At 50.3% G+C, this 16,145-nt stretch overlaps 1 protein-coding gene across 9 annotated transcripts in view; it reads right to left on the reverse strand.

Annotated features, from left to right (window-relative positions):
• Positions 1-16,145, reverse strand: part of LOC134354155 (integrin alpha-M-like) — a 67,461-nt gene that overhangs the window by 15,988 nt on the left and 35,328 nt on the right. For all 9 annotated transcript variants that reach the window (XM_063062987.1, XM_063062984.1, XM_063062986.1 and 6 more), the window contains 7 exons: positions 15,961-16,114; positions 9,619-9,766; positions 8,928-9,001; positions 4,857-4,983; positions 2,781-2,929; positions 2,367-2,507; positions 492-695 (listed from right to left, as the gene is read on the reverse strand). In XM_063062987.1, coding sequence (XP_062919057.1) covers positions 492-695; positions 2,367-2,507; positions 2,781-2,929; positions 4,857-4,983; positions 8,928-9,001; positions 9,619-9,766; positions 15,961-16,114 — 997 coding nt within the window. The remainder of the gene's footprint in view (positions 1-491; positions 696-2,366; positions 2,508-2,780; positions 2,930-4,856; positions 4,984-8,927; positions 9,002-9,618; positions 9,767-15,960; positions 16,115-16,145) is intronic.

Here is a 16,145-nt window from a genome sequence, read left to right on the forward strand (position 1 = left end):
ATATAATCTTTGCTAACCTGTTTGATTTATCTGAATTTATATTATTGTATTGCATAGTTACTAATAAATAGCATTAGTTAACAGCAATACCACACTCCAAAGTGTTTTCCATTCCTGCTGGTTCTTTAACCCATCACAGGGTACGTGTCACCCCATTGATCTTCCCGACTCCGTTAACCTCTCTCAGATCCCGTTAACCCTTCTCCCGGCTCATTAACTTTCGTCGCCGAAGCCATATATCTTCACCAACTCTATTTACCCTATCCCTGCCCCTTTACCCTCCCCAACCCATTAATCTCCCCGGCCAACCCCATTCTGCCTATTAGCAAAAATAGAGAGGAAGGGGTGGAGAGAGCAGGGAAGGGGGTGAGGAAAGAAAGAGACAGGGGGTGAGAGATACAGAGAAGCTGTGCAGGGAGGAAATCATTGTGGGGAGAAAATGTGTTGGCTCCCGATCAGAGGAGAAGCCCCCTGTCCCCCTATCGCTTTACCTGACTGTAGCCCTTCTCCAGCCCCCCGGAGACACCCTGGTAGATGTAGACGCTGCCGCGATGGTCATTCTCCAGCGGGGCCCCCACAGCGACGTCTGACAATCCGTCTCCGTTCAGGTCTCGGAGGACCGCGATGGAGGACCCGAAACGTCCCAGTCCATCCCCCTCTTTACCTCGCAGTGAGCCGTTGCAGACGAAATTGCCCTGGGAGTTGGATGGGGGGAAAGAGAGGGAAGAGAGTTGCGACGGGGGGGGGGGGTGGAGGTTATCCGGTAAACCGGGAGGGGGGGGGAGACAGAGAGATGGGAGCAGAGGGGGAGAGAGGAGAAGGGGAGTGAGGTGCGAGACGGAGAGGAAGAGGACGGAATAGAAGTGGGAAACAGAGGAGGGGAAAAAGGAGAGAGAGGTGGGAGAGAAGACGGCAAAGGAAGAAAGAGGGGCGGGAGTTCGTGGGTGGTGGGGGAGAGTGGAGGAAGGGCAGAGAGTGGAGAAGAACGATCACTACTATTCCAGGTATGATAGAGATAAACAATCGTGGATACATTTTGGCATAAAGTATCAAACATTTTGCAAGTTATGGCTCTTAACTGTTTGGATTTTCTCAGTCTATAGTTCATTGGTTTGTTTCTCCCAGTAAGTTTACTTTCTGTCTTCGCTGATCAAGGAAATTGTCTATTTTTTTCATATAGCTCTGATTGCGGTGTTTAGACTACTACAGACCTCTAGCAAAAAGAAATCGTTTTCTTTTCAGATCTTTGGCGTGTACCTACAATATTTAACTTGTATGGTAGGCATCATGGTAGAGTATCAGTTAGCGTAACGCCTTACAGCGCCAGCGACCGGTGTTCAGTTCCTGCCGCTGCCTACAAGGAGTGTGCGCGATCTCCGCGTGGTCACGTGTGTTTCCTCCAGGTGCTCCCGTTCCCTCTCACATTCCAAAGGCTTAGGGGTTAGGAGATAGTTGGTAACATAGGTGTAGTTGACCAGCGAGCGTTCAGTGGCCCAGAATGGCCCGTTACTGTGCTGTATCTCTAAATTAATAAGTAAATTACTTGCCCCATCTAGAGGCTCCGCTTCATTACCTTTCTATAAATATTTTCTCCCATTCTTTTTCCCTAGAGTAAAACATATTTTTCAAGTTTTGATTCTATTTCCTTCCGTAAGTTTCTATAGGATCGCTTGTACATTGAAGTTTGACAAGGCCATGAAAGTTTTCATCAGTGCTTTCTCACGACTATTCATAACTTTAAGCAAGACTATAATATAGCGGACCACGTTGGGTAGGCCGGCCAGCACGGTGGCATGGCAGCTCGCGTAAAGCCCCGATCTGGCCTCAATTCCTGGAGTTTGGAGTTAGGAGTCTGTAAGTTCTCCCCATGACTGCGTGGGTTTCCTCCGTTAGCGCTGGTTTCCTCCCACATTCGAAAGACGGAGGTTAATGTGGTTGGGGTTTGGGGTTTGTGAGTTTTTGTTTCATCCTCCTTTTTTGTGCGGGGGCAAGGGTGTTGTCTTTTCTTTCAAAGGCAGTCATGGTTTTTCTGTTTCATGGCTATCTGGAGAAGACGAATCTCAGAGTTGTATTCTGAATACATACTTTGATAATAGAATTAATCTTTGAACCTTTAAAGCTTTAGACAGTGTTGGCCGTTCAATCAAACGACTCATTTCACTGTATGTTTCGATATTTTGATGTACATGTGATACATAAAGTTAATCTTTATCTTATCTTCTGTGTACTTAGGAGAATAACGACTCCCTCTAGCCTCTCCAAGTAAACATTCACCACTATAATATAGAACTAAGACGCGCGGAGGGAGAGCGGGGAGGGGAGTCTGTTTAGGAGATGTTAGTGCTCGGCTCTTCTCTGGCCCTCACCTCGGGAGAGAGGGAGCAGACCTTGACCATTCCGCCGTGTCCAGGCTGGTAGTAGAGAGGAGCTCCGATCAGAAGCAGATCAGTCCCACCGTCCCCATCCAGGTCTAGGACGCAGATCTCCGCGCCAAAGTAGGAACCGACCTGGGAGGGAGAGACACAAAGTGCAGTTTCCGCCACACGGTCCTAAAACACTTTCGGGGTGAGACAGAGCGCAGCCCCATCACGCCGTCGCATCATACACTCCCGCAGTGATGGTGTGATGGTTTGTTCCCACCGCCCCAACACACTATCAGGGTCACACATTACCGGAGTTAGACAAAGAATGAATATCCCTCCACACCGTCGGGCCCCACACTCCAATGACACCCCTCGCACACTGATTCTCTCTCTCTCTTCCTCCTCAGAGGACCGAACCTGTTCTCCGTTAATGTGCTGCATTGGTTCCCGATGGGTCTCGTTGCTTCCCTGGCCGAAGACGACGACTTTTCCCTTGTGCTGATAGCGGGGAGCACCCACCACGTAGAGGGAGGCGTTCCCATATACAGCCCTCCCCATGGAGTAACCTACAGCGAGCAGAGAGGCCGAAACAACATTAGTGCTGCGGGAGTGGGATCACGGAGATGGTGAGGGACGGGGTCACAGACAGGGAGGGAAGGGGTCACAGAGACAGGGAGGGAGGGCGTCACAGAGACGTTGAGGGATGGGACCGCAGAGACGGTTAGGGACGGGGTCACAGGGACGCTGAGGGATGGTGTCACAGAGATGCTGAGGGACGGGGTCACGGAGACGCTGAGGGACGGGGTCACAGAGACTCTGAGGGACGGGGTCACGGAGACGGTTAGGGACGGGATCACAGAGACGGTTAGGGACGGGGTCACAGGGACGCTGAGGGACGGGGTCACAGAGACAGGGGGGGACGGGGTCACAGAGACGGTGAGGGACGGGGTCACAGAGACAGGGAGGGAAGGGGTCACAGAGACGCTGAGGGACGGGGTCACAGAGACAGGGAGGGAAGGGGTCACAGGGACGCTGAGGGACGGGGGCACGGAGACGGTTAGGGACGGAGTCACAGAGACAGGGAGGGAAGGCGTCACAGAGACGTTGAGGGATGGGACCGCAGAGACGGTTAGGGACGGGGTCACAGAGACGCTGAGGGACGGGGTCACGGAGACGCTGAGGGACGGGGTCACAGAGACGGTTAGGGACGGGATCACAGAGACGGTTAGGGACGGGGTCACAGAGACAGGGAGGGAAGGGGTCACAGAGACGCTGAGGGACGGGGTCACAGAGACGGTGAGGGACGGGTCACAGAGACGCTGAGGGACGGGGTCACAGAGACAGGGAGGGACGGGTCACAGAGACGCTGAGGGACGGGGTCACAGGGAAGGTGAAGGACGGGGTCACGGAGACGCTGAGGGACGGGGTCACAGAGACGGTTAGGGACGGGATCACAGAGACGGTTAGGGACGGGGTCACAGAGACAGGGAGGGAAGGGGTCACAGAGACGCTGAGGGACGGGGTCACAGAGACGCTGAGGGACGGGGGCACAGAGACAGGGAGGGACGGGTCACAGAGACGCTGAGGGACGGGGTCACAGAGACGCTGAGGGACGGGGTCACAGGGACGGTGAGGGACGGGGTCACAGAGACAGGGAGGAACGGGATCCCAGAGACGCTGAGGGATGGGGTCAGAGAGACGCTGAGGGACGGGGTCACAGAGACGCTGAGGGATGGGGTCACAGAGACGCTGAGGGACGGGGTCACAAGACGCTGAGAGACGGGGTCACAGAGACGGTGAAGGATGGGGTCGCAGAGGTGGGGAGGGCGTTGCTGAGATGATAGAGGTGTCTCTTTATGGGGATTTACCATTGTTTGCATGTGGTGTACGGGACGGATTGTGCGTGGGAGGGAGATGGGGTTTTGGGGTTCTCACGTTTTCTGGCATTCATTTGCGTTTTTCTGTTTAATGGATGTCTGTGAAGGGTAAGAATTTCCGGTTGTATACTGTATACATTCTCTGATATTAAATTGAACGACTGAATCATTGAATTGAGAGAAAGATGTGTACAGGTGAGGAAGAGTGTAGCGAGGGAGGGAGTGACAGACGGGTAGGTGAGTAGGGAAGGGATAAAGGCACAGAGAGGAGAAGGCACGGTGTCGTAGAAAGGATGTCTAGGAGAGAGGGTGTTACAGAGACGAAAGGAGTGTGGGGAGGCAAGGTTCGCAGAGACGGGTTGGTAGGAAGTGTGGAGACGTGAGGGGTGTAGGGGAGGGAGAGACTGCAGGGTCGGGGAAGATCGGAGGGGTGACAATGTAAACTCGTGTCTCCCCTCCCTAGCCCGTTCCTCTGCTCTCCTTACCTTCCAGTCCAGTCACTGGATCTCTCCATGAACCCGACACAGTTCCGCCGCGGCTTCTTTTCCCCTGCCCCCCATCACCACTCCCACCTCCCCTGCACGACCCGCCCACCCCAGTCGTTCTGTATCGTTACCTAGGTAGGAGTTCTTCATGTCGCGGTGACTCTTGGAGACGTTAATGAAGGTCCTCTTCTCGTCGTGAATCTCGACCAGGCCTCCAGACCAGTCATAGGCCCCCACGGCGCCCAGGATGACGGAGTCCTGGAAAGGGAGGAGAGAGAGGGAGTCAGTTTTCGGGAATGCTAGCATTCATCCCATCGAGGCTATAGCGGGGTGGGAGGGGAAAGGGATGTCAACGTTTATTGTTCATCCCCAGTTGCCCTTGAGAATGCAAGTATCTTGCCAGTACAGAGCCCATCGCCAATCGACCCTCGAGAAGATGAACAAATGCCAGCATTTTTCAGCTATCCCAATCGCCTTTTCAAATGAGGCAGACTGCAGTCTCTTTCACCCAATCATAAGTGTCCCTCGACAAGGTGCAGGGGACGCCAGCACTTATCGCCCCGGTCGCTCTTTCAGAAGGTGGGGTAAGTCTTTCTTTTCCCATCCTCTCTGGTATCGAGGATCTCGCAGCACTGGTAGCTGACGGAGTTCCGGTACTCGGAACTGGCCCCGGCGAAGGGAAGCCGAAATACTTCTGCGGTGGGTACTTAAAGGGAAGGGTGCGGCACCTAAGGGTGATGGTCGTAGTTGTGTTCGCTTCCTCGCACTCTCTGCAGCTGTGATCCCATCTTCCCACCGCTGGGCACATCTACAAGGAGCGGTGTTCGGTGAAACCGCATACAACAACAAGGTACCCCGCCATCCGGACCAGGTTCTCTTCTCTCTGTTGCCATCATTTGATGGTGTTTCTTTGTATTGACTGTGAATGCTCACACAAATCAATCTCAGAGTTGTACCTGGTGACATATATATACTGCGATAATAAAGTTACTTTGGACTTCTGGACTTGTTCTGTGTAAGTGTGTAAGCACGGGACGGCAGGAATGAACTTTTTGGCATCCCGGCAAAGGTATCTATATCTTGGCTAATCAGAGGCGAGAGAGAGGAGGGCAAACATTGTAGCTTTATTCAAGAAGGGCTGTAAGGACACGACAGGGAAATGCAGGCCGATAAGTCTAACATCAGTGGTGGGGAAAGTTACTAGATGTGATTCTGGGCGACGGGATCTTCCCGCATTTGAATATAGAACATTTATATACATGGTTCCCTGAAAGGGCCAACAGAGCGGCGAAGAAGGGATTTCGCACGCGGCCTTCATCAGTCAGGGTACTGAGTACAGGATTCGAGATATCGTGTTGCAGTTGTTCAGTTTTGAGCTGCACTTTGAGAGGCCGCACTTTGTTTTCAGTTCTGGTCGCACTGCTATAGGGAAACATGCCATTAAGCTAGAAACAGTCCGGAGGAGATTCACCATGAATTTGCCGAGATTTGAGGGTCTGACTTACAGAGAAGGTTAGGGTTAGAGACGTACAGAGGGTGAAAGCAAACAGGCTTTTTCCACAAGATTCGGAGGAAGAGGGCTGCGGGTGAACAGCTAGGGATTTCCGGAGCGAAGGCATTTTTACTACTTGGGGTAACAGAGAGGCAAGACTGCGCAGGCGCGTGACGTCGGCCAGTAGAGCGGGAAAAATTTAAAAAGAAGTCCGTCATATCCAGCGGGCAGCGGAGTGAGAGGTAGCAGAGTGAGAGGGCTTTGGCTCAACGGGCTTAGGCGGTAACGAGGTGAGGTAGACTTACCTGTGTTAATTGCGGAAAGTAGTAGTATGTGTGTGAGGCCGGTTTTTTACTGCTCGGTGTCGGATGTGGGAGGTCCTGCAGTCTCCCAGCCTCCCGGACGGCCATACCTGCACCCGATGCGTCGAGCTGCAGCTCCTAAGGGACTGTATTAGGGAACTGGAGATGCAGCTCAATGACCTTCGTCTGGTCAGGGAGAGCGAGGAGGTGATAGAAAGGAGTTGTAATCAGGTGGTCACACCAGGACCACGGGAGACAGACAAGTGGGTCACAATTAGGAGAGGGAAGGGGAAGAGTCAGGTACTACAGAGTACCCCTGTGGCTGTACCCCTTGACAATCAATACTCTTGTGTGAGTACTGTTGGGAGGGTGTGACGGCCTACCTGGGGGAAGCAACAGTGGCCGCGCCTCTAGCGCAGAGTCTGGCCCTGTGGCTCAGAAGGGTAGGGAAAGGAAGAAGGCAGAAGTGACAGGGGACTCTATAGTTAGGGGATCAGACAGGCGATTCTGTGGATGCAGAAAAGAAACCCGGATGGTAGTTTGCCTCTCAGGTGCCAGGGTCCGGGATTTTTCAGATCGCGTCCAAGATATCCTGCAGTGGGAGGGAGAACAACCAGAGGTCGTGGTACATATTGGTACCAATAACATAGGTAGGCAAAGGGAAGCGGTGCTGAAAACAGACTACAGGGAGTTAGGAAGGAAGTTGAGAAACAGGACAAAAAAAAGGTAGTAATCTCAAGGTTACTGCCTGTGCCAAGCGACAGTGAGTATAGGAATAGAATGAGGTGGAGGATAAATGCGTGGCTGAGGGATTGGAGCAGGGAGCAGGGATTCAGATTTCTGGATCATTTGGACCTCTTTTGGGACGGATGTGACCTGTACAAAAAGAACTTGTTGCACTTGAATCCCAGGGGGACCAATATCCTGGCTGGGGGGGGGGGAGGGGTTGCTAAGGCTACCGGGGAGAGTTTAAACTAGAATTGTTGGGGGGGGGTGGTTGGGAACCGAACGGAAGAGACTGGGGAAGAGGTGGTTGGTCAATGGGAGAGAGGGACAGAAGAGCAGAACTAGAGGGAGGTGATAGACAACTAAGGCGAAGAAAAGGAGTGAGAGAAGGGCCAGACCGGAGAATGGAGAAGGAGAAAATGTAGGGGGAGAGATACTCCTTTAGAGAAATTGAATTTCACGCCATCAGGACGGTGGCTACACGGAAAGTATATGAGATGTTGCCTCTCTAAATTGAGTTTGGATAATCGTGGCAGTAGATGAAGCTATGGACAAGTATGTCAGAATGTGAATAGGAATTCGAATTATAATGTGTGGCCATCAGGAGACCTTGCCTTTTGGACAAAGGTTCAAAGCTTCCTTTTATTATCAAGAATATACGCAGAATACAACTCTGAGATTAATTTTCCCCAGATAGCCACAAAATACAGAAAAAAAAACATGGTTCCCCCGCCCGCACGAAAAAGAATAAGAAACAATGCTCGCCAACTCGCCCCAACCTTCTCACTCGCACGAAAACTATCTGATAGCCAGCTCGGACACGGCAGCTAAAACATCAAACCCTAACCCACCCTAACCCCTCCCACGCAATCAAACAGCGGTAATACCATCAAACACCAAACCCCTCCCTCGCCCCAGAAAGTAACATATCGCCCACCCGCCAATCAGCATCAAGAAAGAAAACAGAGAAGCACTGAAGGAGACCAATATAAACTAATTATCATTGATTAAAAGTGGCCTCCCGTGGAGAGAGACGGGTACATCAATTGGAAATTTGGGCTCAACTGGGTCAAATGGGATTGGCTCAGAAGGGGATGGGTTAAACTCAGGCAAATGGGACAGATTCAGATGGGGAAAGGGATAAACTCAGGCAAATGGGACAGCCTCAGATGGGGAAAGGCTTAAACTCAGGCAAATAGGACAGGTTCAGATGGGGAAAGGGTTAAACTCAGGCAAATGAGACAGGTTCAGATAACTCAGGCAAATGGGACAGCCTCAGATGGGGAAAGGGTTAAACTCAGGCAAATGGGACAGCCTCAGATGGGGAAAGGGTTAAACTCAGGCAAATGGGACAGGTTCAGATGGGGAAAGGGTTAAACTCAGGCAAATGGGACAGGTTCAGATGGGGAAAGGGTTAAACTCAGGCAAATGGGACAGCCTCAGATGGGGAAAGGGTTAAACTCAGGCAAATGGGACAGGTTCAGATGGGGAAAGGGTTAAACTCAGGCAAATGGGACAGGTTCAGATGGGGAAAGGGTCTGTTTTCCTTATTTTAGGAATCAGAGTGGTGGCTTCCAGAGTCACTCCTCTGAGAGATATTCCCCATCGATCTGAGAAGACTGGGGAGCGGATTTCATTCTTCTGAGGGGTCAGCAGGTGCAGAGGGGCGGAAGGGCTCTCACCTCGTTGAAGAGGACGCTAAATCCCACCTGGGACATCTCCATCTCGAAGGAACTCTCGCTGGAGGATTGCGTTCCTGTGGAAAACAGCGTAATGTCATGGGGGCATGGCGTGGGAGAGGGATCGGGTAGTTGAGGGTAAACGGTAGGGGAGGGGATGAAGAAAGGAAGTGAGAGATGGCGAGGGCTCACAAACTGTTAGGACGCAGGTGAGTGCGGGGGAGAGCAGGGTTATGGGAGGAGAATCGACCTGGTGGAGGAGGGGAAGATTCACGGAATGTGGGATGGGGTAGAGTGGGAGGGCAGGGCAGGGAGAGAGAAAAAGAGGGAGATTGATAAAGAAAGTGGGAGGAGGGGAGTAGAGGGGGAGGGTATGGGGTTTATGGAGAGGGGAGGGGGCGAAGAGTGAATGGAAGATGAGTGAGGAGAGTAGGGAGTGGAGCGAGGAGAGAGGGAGAGGGGCAAAAGGTGAAGGGGAGAGGGAATGAGCGGGCAGGGAGAGGGTGGTGGGCGGTAAGAGAGAGACGGAGGTGCCGGGAAGGGTGGGTGAGGGACTGTTGGTGAGGAATGGCTAGAGGGCGACAGCAAGGAAAAGGCGGAAAGGGACGGGAAAAGTAGACTTGGACGAAGTTGGAGGGAGCGAGAGGGACCCCGGTGTCCCGTGTGAAGCCACATCCTCGTTTTGAGTCCTCACCCTCGATCTCGTAGATTTTGGACTTGAGATCCTGGAAGACAGATTGCAGCTCACTGTAATCTTTCACCTTGATCAGATAACTGGGGGACGAGGCGATTAATGTCAACTCCGTCAGACCCTTGCTGCCACTCTCGAAACTATTTCCAACCTGTGAAAAGGGCAGAATTAGAAACGGGCTCAAGGTTTCAGTTTCACAGGGGAGAGGAATGGCGTTAGTAATCAGGGATCGTGTCACAGCTGCAAAAAGGAAGGATATCGTGGCGGGATTACCTACTGGAGAATGCCGTGCGGGATACTGAGGCTCTAGAGATGGTAGGTAAGAACATAGGGATCTCTATCCGTTTGGTGTGACGGCAGACGATTCCAGCATCTTCAACGTGATTCTACCACTAAGCATATCTTTCCCCTCTGCTCTCCTTCATATTTAATAGGGATCACCCTTCCCTCGCCTCTGATGTTTGCCTGGCACTTACCCCGGCAAGAGTGACGCGCCCCTACACCTCCTTTCTCACCACCAGTCAGGGCTCCAAATAGTCATTCCAGGTGAGGCGAGACTACACCTGCGAGTCGCTCGTGGTCATCCAATGCTACCGCTACGGATGCGCCACAAAAGGCAGATCTCCCGGTGGCGAACCATTTCAATTCGACTTCCCATTCACATTCCGATATGCCTGTGCATGGCCTCCTCTAGCCAAAGTGAGACCAAGCTTATGTCGGAGAAGCAACATCTCAGATTCTGTGTGGGTAGCCTCTAACCTGACGGTATAAACATCAATTTCTCTAACTTCCAGTAATTTCTGCCCCTCCATCCCTTTCTTCGTTGTTCATTACTCTGGCTGGTTACCCTTTCACCCCCTCTCTTCTCCTCATCTGTCCATTATCTCCCGCTGGCGCTCCTCCTCCTTTCATTTCTCCCAAAGTCCTCTATTAACCATATAACCATATATAGCTATATAACAATTACAGCACGGCAACAGGCCATCTCGGCCCTTCTAGTCCGTGCCGAACTCTTACCCTATCCTAGTCCCACCGACCTGCACTCAGCCCATAACCATCCATTCCTTTCCTGTCCATATAGCTATCCAATTTAACTTTAAATGACAACATAGAACCTGCCTTAACCACTTCTGCTGGAAGCTCGTTCCACACAGCTACCACTCTCTGAGTAAAGAAGTTCCCCCTCATGTTACCCCTAAACTTTTGTCCTGTAATTCTCAACCCATGTCCTCTTGTTTGAATCTTCCCCACTCTAACCACGTCAACTCTATCAATCCCCCTCATACTTCAAAAAACCTCTATCAGGTCCCCCCTCAACCTTCTATGCTCCAAAGAATAAAGACCTGCCTTGTTCAACCTTTCTCTGTAACTTAAGAGATGAAACCCAGGCAACATTTTAGTAAACCTCCTCTGTACTCTGTCAATTTTATTGACATCTTTCCTATAATTCGGTGACCAGAACTGCACAGAATACTCCAGATTTGGCCTTAACAATGCCTTATACAAATTCAACATTACGTCCCAACTCCTATACTCAATCAACAGGAATTCTGCAGATGCTGGAAATTCAAGCAACACACATCAAAGTTGCTGGTGAACGCAGCAGGCCAGGCAGCATCTCTAGGAAGAGGTACAGTCGACGTTTCGGGCCGAGACCCTTCGTCAGGACTAACTGAAGGAAGAGTGAGTAAGAGATTTGAAAGTTGGAGGGGGAGGGGGAGATCCATCGATTCTGATCTCCCCCTCCCCCTCCAACTTTCATATCTCTTACTCACTCTTCCTTCAGTTAGTCCTGACGAAGGGTCTCGGCCCGAAACGTCGACTGTACCTCTTCCTAGAGATGCTGCCTGGCCTGCTGCGTTCACCAGCAACTTTGATGTGTGTTCTTATACTCAATGCTCTGATTTATAAAGGCAAGCAAACCAAAAGATTTCTTCACCGCTCTGTCCACATGAGATTCCATCTTCAGAGAACTATGCACCCTTATTACTAGATCCCTCTGTTCTACAGCATTCTTTAATGCCCTACCGTTTACCATGTATGTCCTATTTTGATTAGTTCTACCAAAATGTAGCACCTCACATTTTTCAGCATTAAACTCCATCTGCCATCTTGCAGCCCACTCTTCTAACTGCCCTAAATCTCTCTGCAAGTTTTGAAAACCTACCACATCATCCACAACTCCACCTATCTTAGTATCATCTGAATAATTACTAATCCAATTTACCACCCCATCATCCAGATCATTAATGTATGTGACAAACAACATTGGACCCAGTACAGATCCTTGAGGAACACCGTTACATACCGTCCTCCAATCTGACACACAGTTATCCACCACTACTCACTGCTGGATCAATTTTACTGCTTCAATATTAATACCTAATGATTGAACCTTCCTAACTAACTTTCCGTGTGGAACCTTGCCAAAGGCCTTACTGAAGTCCATATAGACAACATCCACCGTTTTACCCTCGTTAACTTTCTTAGTAACCTTATCAAAAAATTCAGTAAGATTTGTCAAACATGACCTTCCACGCACAAACCCATGTTGACTGTTCCTAATCAGACCCTATCTATCCAGATAATTATATATACCATCTCTAAGAATACTTTCCATAAATTTATCCACCACTGACGTCAAACTCACAGGCCGATAACTGCCAGGTTTACTCTTAGAACCCTTTTTAAACAATGGAACAACATGAGCAATACGCCAATCCTCCGGCACCATCCCCGTTTCTAATGACATTTGAAATATTTCCGTCAGAGCCCCTGCTATTTCTACACTAACTTCCCTCAAGGTCCTGGGGAATAACTTGTCTGGACCTGGAGACTTATCCACTTTTATATTCCTTAAAAGTGCCAGTACTTCCTCTTCTTTAATCGTCATACTTTCCATAACTACCCTACTTGTTTCCTTTACCTTACACAATTCAATATCCTTCTCCTTAGTGAATACCGAAGAAAAGAAATTATTCAAAATCTCCCCACCTCTTTTGGCTCCGCACATAGCCGCTTATAGATAGCAATATTATATAGCAAATTTTAGAACTCTTCTTCCCTTTATCTCTTTCTGCAGCTTCGTACGACAACTCCTCTCCCTATATCCATGCACGACCCATGTCCCTCATCTCGTCTCACCTATCACCTGCCAACTTGTACCCCCCTCCCCGCCTTCTTATTCTGACCCGCCCATTCCTTTCAAATCTTCATGAAAATGTATCTATTAATTCCCCTCATAGATGCTGCCTAATCGGTTGAGTTCCTCCAGCAGTTTGTATGTGTTGCTCAATTTTGTAGCATCTGCAGAATTTCTTGTGTTGGGAAAGATGAAAAATAACAGGGTTATAGGGTGACTTCCACTTCCCAAATATTGATTTGCACCTCCATAGGGCAAGAGGATTAGATCAAATTGAATTTGCAGATGCGTCCAGAAACGATTCTTGACACAACGTGTAGACAGGCCGACTCGAGTACAGACTATACTGGATCGGTTACTAGGCAATTAATCAGGTCAGGAGACGTTTTGGAGTCAGTGACCACAACGCCATGACCTTTACAAGGATCGGAACAGACGGCATGTGAAAATATTTAACTGGGGTACGACGAATCAGGTAGGAACTTGTGAGTGTAAATTGGGAGCAGATACTGTCAAGGAAATGAACCAAGGAAATGAACCAAGGAAATATGGAGGTTGGTTAAGGAGTATTTTCGAGGAATTCTTGATGTTTGTTCCATTGAGGCATGAAAAGGATGGTACGGTGAGATGAGGAACATATAGTCAAGAAGAAGAGGAAAGCACAGAACAGAACAGCCTAGTACTGTATGTGTTGTGCCGAACTTTTAACCTACTTCTAGATAAAGCAATCTTCCTTTCATCCGTGCGTATCGAAGAGTCTTTTAAATGTCAGCAATGTATCTGTCTCGACCGCCAGCCATGGCAGGGCGTTCCATGCACTTACCACGCCCTGTGTAAAACATTTACATCTGACATTCCCCTATATATTCGAGAAAACATCTTAAAATTATGCCCCCTCCCCCGGGGGAAAGGGTACTGGCTGTCCACTCTATCTATGCCTCTTATCATCTTATACATCTCTGTCAAGTCGCCTCTCGTCCTCCTTCTCTCCAAAGAGAAAACTGTAGCTTTTGCTCCAGATGCTCTGCTGCGGTCGCCGCTGACATTTAATTGTCCTTTCGTGTTTTTGAGTAAGTGGAGTTAAGGATCATGTTAGGATTCTGGGGACAGTTATAAGGGAGAATGAGAGGAATTAGAGGTGTTGCCGGAATTTTGGTTCCTAAATCTCCGCTACGCGTTTGAAGAACGCCGACGCAACGCAGGCATAGGATATCCCAGTGCAGAGACGGGATGTTTAACCGGACTTTGGGCTGACAGACCAGCGTGAACGAAAGCTGGTAGTTCCGCCAGCAGCGAAATCTCGGCGGGCTCCAGAGTGCGAGTTCCACGCTGCTGGAGCAACGAGGTCCGATGCTGCCGGAGCTAAGTGGTTTCGGGAATCGGTGAGACCAGAGTTCGAAGCCTAGCGTTTCAGGGGCCGGCATCGACGAGTCCGCATTTCGACGCCTGTGTACGGTGATCGGAGGTCCTGTGTTTGATGGCGACGATCGAGGCCATCGAATTGGAAGTCCGGAAGTGGAGGTCCGTCGGCCGGAGTACCGGATCTGCGAATCTCTGTGGGTTGGCTGGAGAAGTGGAAAGCCCAATATCGACGTATTGGCGTTCGACTCCGAAGCTGCAGGGTCGATGCCGAAGCATACGAACTGGAGTCTGGGGTGAGGGGACTGTGTATGTGCATGGGTAAGGAGGAGGAATTCGGCGTGTTTTGCTGTTGCAGTGTTGTTTGTTGCATCCTGTGCGCGCGCGCGCGTGTGTGTGTGTGTGTGTGTGTGTGTGTGTGTGTGTATGCGCGCGCGTGTGTGTGTGCGTGCGTGTGCCTGTGTGTGCGTGTGCGCGCGCGTGCGCGTGCCTGTGTGTGTGTGTGTGTGTGTGTGTGTGTGTGTGTGTGTGTGTGTGTCTGTCTTTGCGTGCCCGTGCCTGTGTGTGTGTGTGTGTGTGTGTGTGTGTGTGTTCTGCATTGTTCTACCAAGGATTGTGAGCATGCTATCTTGACGCGGGGATGTATAGCAACATTTACGGGATGCCCCCAGCACATCCTTGGATATGTCGGCTGTTAACGCAAGAGGCACATTTCATTGTATGTTTCGATGTACATGTGATAACTAAACTTGAATCTTGAACTTTGCTCAATCAATCCCTTAAGACGTGTTTACCAGGCAACATCCTGGTAAATCTGCTCTGCGCCCCCTCCGAAGTTTTCACATCTTTCCTATAATGAGGCGACTAGAAATGAATGCAGCCCTCCAAGCGTGGCATGTGTTTTACAGAGCTGTCGCAGCGCTTGAGGTCACTTGAGGTTTAGGAAGCAAACAACAGACAAGGCTCCGAAGAGTTAAAAGGTAGCTGGAAAGAAGGTTAAAAAGAGACTTAAGACAGGTGGAAAGGAACACGAGATAGCCTTGGCGAGTAGGGTTAATGAAAATGCACAAAATACACATAAATGCTAGAGGAATTCAGCAGTCAGGCTCCATCTATTGAAAAGAGTAAACAGTCGACGTTCGGTCTTCTTCAGAACTGAGATGGAAGGGGGAAGATGACTGAATTAAGAAGGTGGGGCGGAGGAGGGGAAAAGGCTAGCTGTAACGTGATAGGTGAAGACAGACGGGTGGAAAAAGTCCAGGGCTGGAGAGGAAAGAATCTGATAGAAGAGGAGAGCGGACCATAGGAGAAATGGAAAGAGGAGAGGACCCAGGGGGAAGTAATAGGCAGGTGGGAAGAACTGAAAGGTGGCAATGGGGAGTAGGGGAAGGGAAGGGGAATTTGTTCACCGGAAGGAGAAATCGATATTCATGGCAGGGAGGGAATTCTCATTGAAACCTCCCACATACTTAATGGCCTGGATAGAGTGGACATAGAGAGGATGTTTTCACTACTGTGAGAATATAGGCTCCGAAGGTATAGTGTCAGAATGAAAGAGGGCCTTTAAGAACTGAAACGACGACGAACTTCTTCCGCCAGATTGTAGGATTCGTTGCGACAAAGGCTGTGAAGACCAAATCTTTGGGTATATTTCCGTTAGCGATTCCCGCGCCGTCCCTCACGAAGATATCCTCTTCTTCCCTCACTGATCTCGCTCTACCTCCCACACTGAAAATTCCCTTTCCACACGGAGACCCCGTGTCTGTGCGACACGGACCTTCCCCTCCGTCCCACATTCATCCCACCCACATACACACGGGGAGGGGGGGGGAGCGGGCACCTACCCCAATTGCACAGCGAGTGATCTTTTCCGCCTGCGCCCTCTTGATGACCTGCTCCAGATTGATGTCTCCTGGCGTGGTCGCTCCATCCGTGATCACAATCAGGAGCTTCGCTGCCCCTTTTCTTGCCCCACCGTCCTCCGTAAACACAGAGAATCTGCGCAACACAGGAGAGAGGAGTGTCACAT

Source organism: Mobula hypostoma, chromosome 11 (assembly GCF_963921235.1).
Source record: "Mobula hypostoma chromosome 11, sMobHyp1.1, whole genome shotgun sequence".
Taxonomy (NCBI): Eukaryota; Metazoa; Chordata; class Chondrichthyes; order Myliobatiformes; family Myliobatidae; genus Mobula; species Mobula hypostoma.